This window comes from Coregonus lavaretus (assembly GCF_964263955.1).
Source record: "Coregonus lavaretus genome assembly, contig: HAP1_SCAFFOLD_1891, whole genome shotgun sequence".
Classification (NCBI taxonomy): Eukaryota; Metazoa; Chordata; class Actinopteri; order Salmoniformes; family Salmonidae; genus Coregonus; species Coregonus lavaretus.
In genome coordinates, this window is record NW_028158327.1 from 10,827 (window position 1) to 22,395 (window position 11,569).

The window sequence follows — 11,569 nt, forward strand, 5'->3', positions numbered from 1 at the left end:
TCTACTTAAAATATCAAAGGGACACAAAAGACCCAGGAACGACCCAGAAAACTACTTTAGACCAGTCTATGGGGTTCTGGTCAAAAGTTGTACACTATGTAGGGAATAGGGTGCCATTTCAGAAAGCACCATTCCTAATCTATTCAAGGCCCAAATTCATGAAGCATCTCAAGAGTAGAAATGCTGATCTGGGATCAGTTGTGCCTTCCAGATCATAATGAATAAGCCTCTGGGTGCGCCGCTCTGCGCGCTCAAGCAGCTGCGAGGAGCGACTATGAATAAGATGACATGGACTGAGAGGACCTGATCCCAGATCAGCACTCCTGCTCTGAGACACTTCGAAAACAATGGTCCAGCTCTCCTAGTGATCACAGTAGTGAGTCTATTGAACAGTGTTACATACCAGATATTTTGTATGATATTATTACTTTAACTTTATTTGTGGATAATTGTTATTATTAGTGTGGTATGACGTAGGGGATGCCCTCCTCATATTTCAGATTTTTTAGAGAAAGAAAATTAAACTGAAGATGAATGATATGTAAATGTCTGGTCTGTTGCTAGGCTACTGTTCCCTCTCTTCCTCTAGTGTGTGTACACACACACACACACACACACACACACACACACACACACACACACACACACACAATAAATTACGTGCTTCAGACCTCTACTGTATAACTGTCTATTATGAAGACCAGAAGGCAGCGTTACAGCATTTAATGCTTCAGTTTTATTCAAAACAAGACTTTTCACCAATATAACATTATACAGAATATATACTGTATAGGTCAGCTCCAGTATAAAACAAACAACATTACAAAGTGTTACAAAGCTTTTTCATTGATTTTGGAATCTCGTCTTCATGGATTTTGTTTTTTTTTGGGGGGGGGGGGACATGGCAATAGTCTTGCATTTTCAAAAGGCACAGACGGTGCTACAATACAATTCAATATCATACAATGAAAACAACGTTTCACATTCTGTAATGAAAATCACAAAAACAATCATACTTATAGAGATGAGGTGAGGTGGGGTGGGGTGGGGTGGGGTGGGCTGGGTTTTGAAGGTTGATAGGAAGTCCTAATGAAGAGATGCTTGATGAAGATGGTGGAAGTAGAACCAACGGGCTGGTTTGGGTTTTGAGAGCCTGAATCAGGACTTGTGATTGGCAGGGGACAGGAGCAGGGGTGAGGGGGACCCATCCAGGTTTGGCAGGGGGAGGTGTCCATTCATTAGGCTGGGGAACTGTGGACAGAGACAGCGAGAGAGAGAGGTGTGGAGGTTCAGCCAATGCTCCTGAACTTTCTAAAACTAGTGCTGGGCAAACATAACAGTGAATGAAGAAAGAAGAGTCCTGCACGCTGTATATAATGCTGCCCCATGGTGTTTCAATCCTTGCAACAAATTCACGATGTTTCCACCTCACAGAAGCCTTGGCGTAGGGGTGTATTCATTAGTCGGATTCCGTTGTAAAACGTTTTGTCTGTTGCAAAACGTTTTGCAACGGACACCATTTAGCCTTTACTTTAGGAAGCAAATGGAAAGAAATGGGGAGGGACCTACCTGAGGTTGTCCAATAGAAACTGTTGTTTTCGTTGAAAAAACGTTTTCAGTTTGGAGGAAACAGTTCCCATTGCAAAATGTTTTGCAACCGCCAAAACATTTTTGCAACAGAATCTGACTAATGAATACACCCCAGGTCTGCCCCTATCACCACAGGAACTGTAATCCTGGTTTCCTGTTCTATGCACTGTGCCTCTTCCCTCTCTCCCTCCTGAGTGTTTCTACCACCACAACAGGTTCTATAGAGGGTGAAGTGAGTGAACTATGCATTGTACACAAAGAGGCTGCTTAGCTGTGTGTGTGTGTGTGTGATGCTGGGAGGGGAGGAGAAGGGCTAGATAGCTGCACAAATGAGGAGCAGGTCTGCGTCCCAAATCGCACCCTATTCCCTACATAACACACTACTTTTGACCAGGGCCCATAAGGTTCTGGTCAAAGGTAGTGCACTAATATATGGAATAGGGTGCCATTTGGGATGCCTGCCCAGGATCAGCCCTCTCAGAAACCAGTCCAGCCTGTTCTGTTCAGACTGGCTCGGCTCCCCTGGGCTCAAACAGGAAGTATTCACAGGATATCCTCTCCCTCTCTGCCTATGCTAACGCTGAAACTGGAGGTATACTGACTTGGAGACGAAAGAGCTTCTCCTAATGTCAGGTCGGTGTCTGTTATTGCAGTCACAGTCACTCAGTAACAAAGACTTGTCATCTTGGTGTCCAATTCATACACGCACTAAGTGCCCCATTTTATAGAACATCTTAAAATGACCTGGAATGTAGAATTACAGGTAAGTGTACTTAAGATCAAATTGATTGTGATGGATGTGAAAAAAGTTTTGTCAATATTACCTGGGCAGGTCAGGGGGTTGGAGAACGGGAGAGAAATGCTAACATTTATTCTACCTGACATACATTAGCATACATTATTCTGCCAGGTGGGAAATGTCAACGGAAAGCAAGTGTGGGCTTCCCCTGCCCTATGCTCATCATTACAGCTGAGTGGAATTCAACAGTCTTTCTAAGAACTCCATCCTCAGGGGAAACAAACAGGCTCCGGCGATCAAACCAAAAAAACACTGTCCATTCAGCACTTCTCTGTTCTTTAACCCGATCTGTCTCTCCTTCACTCCCTCCTCCCTCTCTCTCTCCCTCCATTCCTCTTTCTCTCCCTCCCTGAACTCCCTCCTCAACTACCCATCTTGAGGAGTAAACAAAAAAACACAGTCCATTCAGCACTTCTCCTGTCTTTCACTCCCTCCCTCCCTCCAGTTTTTACCTGAAACGGTGAACCGTGTCCTGGAAGCCGGGCCGGGCTCAGAGGAGCTACGGAACTCAGGCTGCTCCAGAAGTGAATGCCTGATAACAGAGGGCTATGGGCCAGCAGCAGGCCAGATGGAGTCTAGGGAGGGAGAAGGAAAAGGGGGGGGAGAGTAAAGAGTATGCGAGTTTTGTATCAGTGATAATAACTGCAATGACCACTGAAATAAAAACTCTTCACTTGAGGTTAGTACATTTTGAAAGTATGAATCACAAGGTCAATGTGAAAACATCCTGAAATACAAAATGGCCATTACTCTCAACTTGGTGTTATTATGAACAGCACAAACAAGAAGGAAGTCTGGTTCCTCCTTTCAATACATGGGTGAGGTAGTGGGGTGAGGGAGGGAGAGCATCATATGAAATAAATGTATCTCCCCCTCCGTCTCTCCCCCCCCTCTCTCCCTTGTCAACTCCAAATGGAGACGTAAGCCAGTGTTGTGGAGGGACCCGGCCCTGCATGCCTGGTCTGCCTGCCTTTTCCTTTACTATTAATGGAATGATTGGAGCATATGGCATCACTTAGCCCCCCCCCCCCCCATACCCCTCTCTCGCTCTCTGACTAGGACAGGATTTGTGTAAATCTCTTGTTTTTCCTCTGATCTTACTTTGCACCGCTATAAACAGTGTTTCAGCTGTTGTTTCTGTATAAGCTGTACCTCTGTCTGTGGAGAAGTCAATGTCTTCTTTCTGATGATGAAAATGTGGTTCAGCGAAGCCTCATGATTTTTAACTTTCCTTATTTTTCCATCCGTTTTACGTGACAAAGAAAACACTAACTAAAATACACGCTGAAAAATCTGTATTTTAACATAGTACTGTAGAAGGGCCCATATCATCTAGAAGTGTTTCCCCTGCCAGACTGCGTCAGATGTGGCTGAGCGGTCTAGGCCTGTGGCACTGCAGTGCCTTGGTGCTCTAGCTGGGCTTTGGGACACTGATGTCATGGTCTGGAACTCTGGATAGACTCCAGCCTCCATCTCCCCATGGCCAGGCAGGCCTCAGAACAGATGGGAAGGACACAAAAATCACTGCAACACTGTTCTTCTCTATCTTAGAGAAGATCAGCTAGCATCACTCATGAGTGAGATGTGAGGGGCAAGTCTTCCCCAACAACAACAACCTGATATGGAGTGAAATCAGTGATGTAGTAGAAGATAAACTCATCATGTAAACTCAGTTTACCCGACTTTTTATGTTTTGAATAGGGTTTATTAAGTGCCAGATGACGCTAGTGTTAAGTATTCACTGGCACTGCATGCTGTATCATGTCAAGTAGCAGTATAGTTCATCATACCTGTGCAGTGAAGAAGGCGGGGGTGAGGGATCCAGACGGCAGGGCGGGGCTATTGAGGGCTATCGAGCCGATATCACTTCCTGTCAGGAGCAGGGAGGGGGCGGAGATCTCTAGGGCTTTGGGCTTCTTGGTTTTAGGTGGGAGTCCATGACAACTGTCTCCATGACTACTACCACTAACCCTACTACCACCACTGGTCCTCTTCTCCGGAGGCTGCAGGGCCCGCTCTCTCTCTCTGTGCCCAGAAGAGAGGTTCAGAGGCTGGGCTCCCTGGTCAGAGTCCTCCCCCCACTCCTCCTCTTCAGCCTCTGGGCTCCAGCCTCCTCGGCCTGGCCCTGGCTGGGGGTTATGGCTGTGGGGGGAGGAGGACGGAGAGTGGCGCTGGTGGTGGGTGTGATGGTGGAGAGGGGAGGGTTTTAATGGCCTGTGGGTGCTGAAGGATTGTGATGAAGGCTCAGGCTTGATGAGGGACGGTGAGGGTGGAGTCCTGTCGGTGGTACCCGTCCCAAAGCGGATGACTCCGGAGCGGGGGGAGTCCTGCTGTCTCTCCCTCAGGGCCCGGAGCAGCTCCTCTGGAGGTGGATGGAGGGAGCTGATGCTGAAGGAGGAGTAGAGGCCAGAGCGGAGGTAGTTGTTATGACACACAGCCTGCTGGGCCGCCACAGCCGCCCCCAACGCTGCCCCCAGGGCCCTCCTCTGCTGCTGCACCTCCTGCTCCTCCTCCTCCTCCTCCTCCTCTACGTCCAGGTCCTGGATGTCCTGGTTCTCGTGGAGTGTCACCCGGCCGGACGTCAAGCCCATCTCTACAGCTGCTGGGTCCATCTTTAAGATCTCCGGGAACGAGACAAACTTGTAGACAAACTTCTGGCCGATCACCTTCTTGATGATGTTCTGGAACACATTATGAGATTAGTGTGCAGGTTGAACCTTAAAATGTTGTTTTTTTGTGAATTCCCTAATATTCTATCCATGCATATAATTACAAACAAAAGCTTTAATACACATTTATGAGCTGATAACAAGATGAGACAACATACATTTTAATTTCTATTGTCAATGAATAACAGCACTCTAAATGATCAATGTTGACCCAGCCATTTCGATGTCAACATTCCATTCATAGAAAAATGAATTGATTGAAATGATTACAAAATGTCTGAAATCCTACAGTGTGTGTGTGTGTGTGCGATGCATCATTTTCTACAGGCGGTGCTGTTTGTTAGGTGAAAGAAGAGGAGGTGGAACTATCTGCCAGTGGGGAACTTTGGTTGAAAAAGAAGAACAACAAACTATTTGAGTTACCATTTGAGAAATATCACATCGACCGAAATGTCAAATAAACAGTGCAGAGATAATTGTGCGTGGGAGTATTCTAATACAAGAGTGCTTGTACCTTTTGAGAGAGGTAACATCAAACCAAATGTCAAACAAACAAAAGGCCTGTACCTTGTCATAGTAGTATCTCAGGGCTCTGCTCAGCTTGTCGTAGTTCATATTAGTCTTGTTCTTTATGTGTAGTAGTCTGTCTGTCTGTGTAGTCTTACTGTAGTCAGTGTGTGAGTAGTGGTAGTGTACTGTTTGTGTAGTGTAAATGTAATACCTTGTCATAGTAGTATCTCAGAGCTCTGCTCAGCTTGTCGTAGTTCATATTAGTCTTGTTCTTGCGGAGCCCCCATAGCTTGGCCACCTCCTCAGACTTGAGCAGTTTGAACTCCCCGTCAGTGGACGTCCAGCAGATCAGATGCTTATGACTCTGGTCCAACAACAGCTGCAACAGGAACTGCCACAACGTGATGGCACTGTCCATACCTAGAGGGACATAACCCATTGATGGCATCAACATGGAACCAGGGCAGTGGTGTAAAGTACTTAAGTAAAAATACTTTAAAGTACTACTTAAGTAGTTATTTTTTGTATCTTTACTTTACTTTACTATTTTATATTTTTGAATACTTTTACTTCACTAGATTCCTAAAGAACATAACGTACTTTTTACTCCATACATTTGCCCTGACACCCAGAAGTACTCGTTACATTTTGAATGCTTAGCAGGACAGGAAAATTGTCATATTCACACACTTATCAAGAGAACATCCCTGGTCATCGCTACGGACTCACTAAACACAAATGCTTCGTTTATAGATGATGTCTGAGTGTTGGAATGTGCCGCTGGCTAACCGTAAATTAAGATAAACAAGAAAATCGTGCCATCTGGTTTGCTTAATATAAGGAATTTGAAATGATTTATAATGTTATATTTGAGCAATTACATTGACTTTTGATACTTAGGTATATTTAAAACCAATTACTTTTTTTTACTTTTACTCAAGTAGTATTTTACTGGGTGACTTTCACTTTTACTTGAGTTATTTTCTATTAAGGTATCTTTACTTTTAAAATGGGGTACTTTTTCCACCACTGAACCAGGGTTATGGTACTGTCCATGGGCAGGCGGCAGCCTAGAGGATGGAGAACAGGCCAGCCACCGGAGGGTGACCCTGTGCTGTTCCCAGCCTCATGCCTGTGTTGTATGGTGTCGACATACAATAGACAATGTTTCTGTAATGGATCAATCAAAATGTATTGTATTGTATACCCAGTATGACACTGTAGTAGCCTACACCGTGATGTTTAACGACAATATTTGTAGTGTAAAGACAAGTCCTAGTGTGGACTAGAACAGTGCAGACGAGCATGTGTAGTGTAAAGTAACAGAGGACAGAGGGAAATATAAAAGTAGGAACAACAGCTCAAGCCAGAAGTATGCTGCGGTCCAACCTGGCTGAGGCTACAGGAAGTACGACTGGCCCGAGTGAGAGAGCGAGGGTGGGTTTTGTCGTTTAATGGAGGAATGTGAAGTCCTATGAGCTCCTGTCTTGCCTGGTAGATCACAGTCTACACACTAACACACAGGCTGACTAGTCTTGTCTAAAGTAGTGCACTTCAGAGGGAATAACCTTGGAAACTGTTCTCTGGCTCTGGTTTAATATGAGACACAGACAAACTCAATGAGGAAAGTGAAAAGTTATTGACCCTGATCAGTGAATGCCTTATCAAACATACATACATATATCACACACGCACACATACACGTACGTAATACATACACACGTACACACATACGTACGGACACACGCGTACATAGTACACACACACGTACAAACATACACACACATTGTCAGAACACATTTCTGGCACAAAGTATCCCTAGAGTTTTCTATCTGTCATGTGAAACCACAAAACTGTCAAAGTCAGGACTTCCTCCTATTCTACTCTCAATGACACATTGGTAGGGAGAGGGGGATCCCACACTACAGGGCGCATTTCCCCAATCCTGTTCCACTTACGACTCACTGCCTGCCTGGGTCATGAGATCAAGTCAAAATGTCCCTCTCACACTCCACCCCTTGGACATATACTGAGACAAAACACATTACTGTTTTGATAGGGCATTCTATGTTCAGTGTTAATTAAGTTCAACTTTCCACGTCACCTCAGCAATCATTAAAACACAGTTTTGTGCGAAAACATTTGTCACCTTGTAATATGAACCATGATCTTCCTGGTTAGTAAGAGTTCACACAAAGCCATCCAGTGTTTTGGGGAACGGAAACGCCTAATGTGATTAGGTGCTGTGTGTGGAGACAACTTAACCATGACTAAATCTGCTCTCTTCCTGTTCAAATTCACAGCCCGTCGCTCGCTGGAAAATCCAACCACCCATCGCGAGTGAGCCCCATAATCTTTACATACGGCCAGCTTCAGAAAGCCCAAACTGTCTTTTGAGTTGAATCTAGGTAGCGCTTCTTTTTGATTATCTATTTATCTAACAGTCTGTCTCGTTCTCTTACTTTAGAATAGAATAGTATGACTAAAACATCATTCACAAGGGAGATAGATTATACGGAGTTGAAATAGGCAAACTTTCCACGACTGTCCATTAGTTTTTCTGCCCCACTGACGTTCACTACCAGACAGATTCAAACCGGAAGCTCGTAGAAATGTTGCGTAGGCTACTACTGACCAGACAAACTAGAAACTCTCTTGCTGCGGATCCTATTCTATTCCTCTGTTACACTGAGTTTACAGTAAACCATATGAATAAACAGCAACAATACATATAGATTTAGTGACATTGTTTACAACGTTTTTTTTCTGATAAATTTTTTTTTATGCACTCTAACTGTAAGTCGCTCTGGATAAGAGCGTCTGCTAAATGACTAAAATTTTAAAATTTAAATGTGTGTTGAACTTTGGTATAGATTAGAAACAAAACAACCTGTCATTCTGTAGCCTACTCATACAAAATATATAATCTACAATAATAGAGATCAGTTTACCTAATTCATCCACTCACATTCAAAATCCATGTTGCCTTTTCACTATCAAAGAAACAATGAAAAACCATAATAACCTAACAATAAACACATTAACTTGTTTTCACATTACCTGCGATCTCGTTTGCCGTTCCTTCCTCTCCTTGAAAACGTTTATGATGAAATTGGTATGACCCCTTGTTTTTCCATGCTGACTGACTGCCGTCTAGCTAGGCTACACAGCTCTGCTGGACTGAAATAGGATCCTGGCTTCTTTTTCTGAGCAGGAAGTTGGAGCAGGCAGACAGAGACCCGGCTGGCTTCCTCTTCCCTACGATTCCCCAGGCGTTTTGCCATCTATGTAAACACGCTTTTCTCTCTCTCTCTCTCTCTCTCTCTCTCTCTCTCTCTCTCTCTCTCTCTCTCTCTCTCTCTCTCTCTCTGTCAATTCAATTCAATTCAATTTAAGGGCTCTCTCTCTCTCTCTCTCTCTCTCTCTCTCTCTCTCTCTCTCTCTCTCTCTCTCTCTCTCTCTCTCTCTATCTATCTCTCTCTATCTCTCTCTATCTCTCTCTCTCTACCGGCCGATGGCAAACATTGCTCTCAATTATAACACCATGGTAATATCATAACTCCAACTACTCTCCAGTTAAGCTGACATCAAATAAAATAAAATACAATTGTATTTGTCACATGTTTCGTAAACAAAAGCTATGTTTCCATTAACTTGTTCAGTTATTTTTCTGTGGACATTTAGAAAGTTCGGATAGAAAATAGATGTGATGATTGCTTGCTAGGGTGCGTTTCCATTTAACTATCTTGTGTCGATAAAAACAGCTGTAAAAACCAACAGTGTCCAATAAAAATGTAGTGGTTGAAGTGTTTACATTACCCATTTAGGCAAATTGCACATGAATAAATTGGCCAGCCTGTATGCTCTCCCACCTATCTGTTTCATGTTTCAGGTATACATAGCCGCAAGATGTATGGGTGCTGAGGGTGCTGCAACACCCCCTGAAAAATCAGAATAAAAAATAAATATTAATCAAATGAAAACATAAAAATTCTTACAAAGGTAGTGCACTGGGCCTTTAATAGTCCTGTATTAGTGGATGATATAGCAAAAAGACTTGTAAGCGGTGACATCATGTGCCCCAGCGTACCTTCAAAATGATTTGGGAATCATAATTTATTCGAAAAACATCATTTACATCATAATCTGTCGCAATAAAGAAAGTTCAACAAAATAAAAATCCACCCCTGTCGAACAGATAAACATGTTGTCCATCTTTAGAAAGTGTGTCCTATATCTGCCGTTTCCATTACACATGTCGCTTTCATCTTTTTTTGCGACATTGCTTTTGTCTAATAAACCCTGTTCAATGGAAACCTGCCTAGTGAAATGCTTACGGGCCCTTCCCAACAATGCAGAGAAATAATAGAAAAATAATAACACAAGGAATAAATAAGTAACACAATGAGTAAAGATAACTATATATATATATATATATATTTTTTTTTTGTCATTTAGCAGACGCTCTTCTCCAGAGCAACTTAGGGTTTGTGAGTGCATACATTTTTCATACTGGCCCCCCCTGGCCCCCCGTGGGAAACAAACCCACAACCCTGGCATTGCAAGCGCCATGCTCTACCAACTGAGCTACAGGGGTATCAGTACTAAGTCGATGTGCAGGGGTACGAGGTGATTGAGATAATATGTACATATAGGTAGGGATAAAGTGACTAGGCAAAAACAGTAGCTGCAGCGTGTGTGATGAGTCAAAAAACGGTCAATGCAGATAGTCCGGGTAGCTTAACTAATTAACTAACCATTTTAGCAATCTTATGGCTTGGGGGCAGAAGCTGTTCAGGTTCCTGTTGGTTACAGACTTGGTGCATCGGTACTGCTTGCCAAGTCTATGACTTGGGTGGCTGGGGTGTTTTTAGGGCCTTCCTCTGACACCGCCTGGTATAGAGATCCTGGATGGCAGGGAGCTCGGCCCCAGTGATGTACTGGGCCGTACACACTACCCTCTGACACCGCCTGGTATAGAGATCCTGGATGGCAGGGAGCTCGGCCCCAGTGATGTACTGGGCCGTACACACTACCCTCTGTAGCGGTACATAGTCATAGAACATAGAGTATAGAACATACAGTATAGAGCATAGTCATAGTCATGGCTTATTCTAAAGTACCCCTAGGAGGTCCGTTTTATAGGGCTGTACTCTTGTTGCGCACCAAAGGCACAGGGTGTGGGTGTGAGAGAGCAAGAGAGAGAGAGAGAGAGAGAGAGAGAGAGAGTTATTGAGCCAAAATCGGATATGATCTAGTGTATAATTATTCTAGGTAACTCTTTACATTACATAGTCCTTCTTATAACAGTTTAATTACATTTACGTTGATATCAAAAGGGACTCTCTAAAACACATTACCCACTGCTCAAGGTTGTGTGTGTCATGGTGTGTAATTGTCAGTGCAGGTACATTGATTTTGGAACTGGCCTAGACCAGACTGGGTGCATGAGGGCAAATGTCTATTCGACCTCTGTGCCAAACATCGATTTAATACATGAAAGCAAGCCCATTGAACACTTTTAACAAGTTATTTATTTAGATATCAAACTACTGGTTAATGGGGTTTGGAGTCAAAGACATAACAAATTGTGTAAAGAACTGGAATAGTAATGAGATAATCCTCATCCAGCCAGGAGATGTCAATTTAAGAACATGATTTAAAAATCAATAGGTGTCAATTAGGCACAAAAAAAGAGAGAAAATGGCTGCAATGCCTAAAATTTCAATTGGCCTGTTGTTAGAATGAACATGGTGGTTTTATTATTACACATAGCCTTTAGCATTGACAACACCATCCCACTGGGCACACACTGGTTGAATCAATGTAGTTTCTATGTCATTTCAACAAAATGACGTTGAACCAATGTGGAATCGACTTGAATTGACGTCTGTGCCCAGTGAGATACACTACATGACCAAAAGTATGTGGACACATGCTCGTCGCTCACATCTCATTCCAAAATCATGGGCATTAATATGGAGTTGGTCCCCCCCTTTGC

The 11,569-nt window shown here is 43.5% G+C and overlaps 1 protein-coding gene across 2 annotated transcripts; it reads right to left on the minus strand.

Moving 5' to 3' along the window:
* Positions 1 to 709: 709 nt before the first annotated feature.
* Positions 710 to 8,750, minus strand: LOC311124121 (ETS domain-containing protein Elk-3-like). 2 transcript variants are annotated; one of them, XM_084198329.1, is made up of 5 exons: positions 8,629 to 8,750; positions 5,780 to 5,988; positions 4,180 to 5,070; positions 2,842 to 2,964; positions 710 to 1,251 (listed from the first exon to the last, which is right to left on the minus strand). In XM_084198329.1, the coding sequence occupies exons 2-5, from the start codon at positions 5,984 to 5,986 to the stop codon at positions 1,159 to 1,161; spliced, it is 1,314 nt and encodes a 437-aa protein (XP_084054455.1). In that variant the 5' UTR covers positions 5,987 to 5,988; positions 8,629 to 8,750; the 3' UTR covers positions 710 to 1,158. The 2 variants fall into 2 exon arrangements, with proteins under 2 accessions (XP_084054455.1, XP_084054456.1); XM_084198330.1 differs by lacking the exons at positions 5,780 to 5,988; positions 8,629 to 8,750 and adding an exon at positions 5,626 to 5,751.
* Between the last annotated feature and the right edge of the window lie 2,819 nt (positions 8,751 to 11,569).

Bases quoted from the DNA above. Each gene is read 5' to 3' on its own strand.
- LOC311124121 (XM_084198329.1), bottom strand. From the start codon at position 5,986: ATGGACAGTGCCATCACGTTGTGGCAGTTCCTGTTGCAGCTGTTGTTG. The intron at 2,965-4,179 runs GTATGATGAACT...CTCCCTCCCTAG, and splicing joins CCGCCTTCTTCACTGCACAG to ACTCCATCTGGCCTGCTGCT. The intron at 1,252-2,841 runs GTAAAAACTGGA...CTCTGTCCACAG, and splicing joins GACACGGTTCACCGTTTCAG to TTCCCCAGCCTAATGAATGG.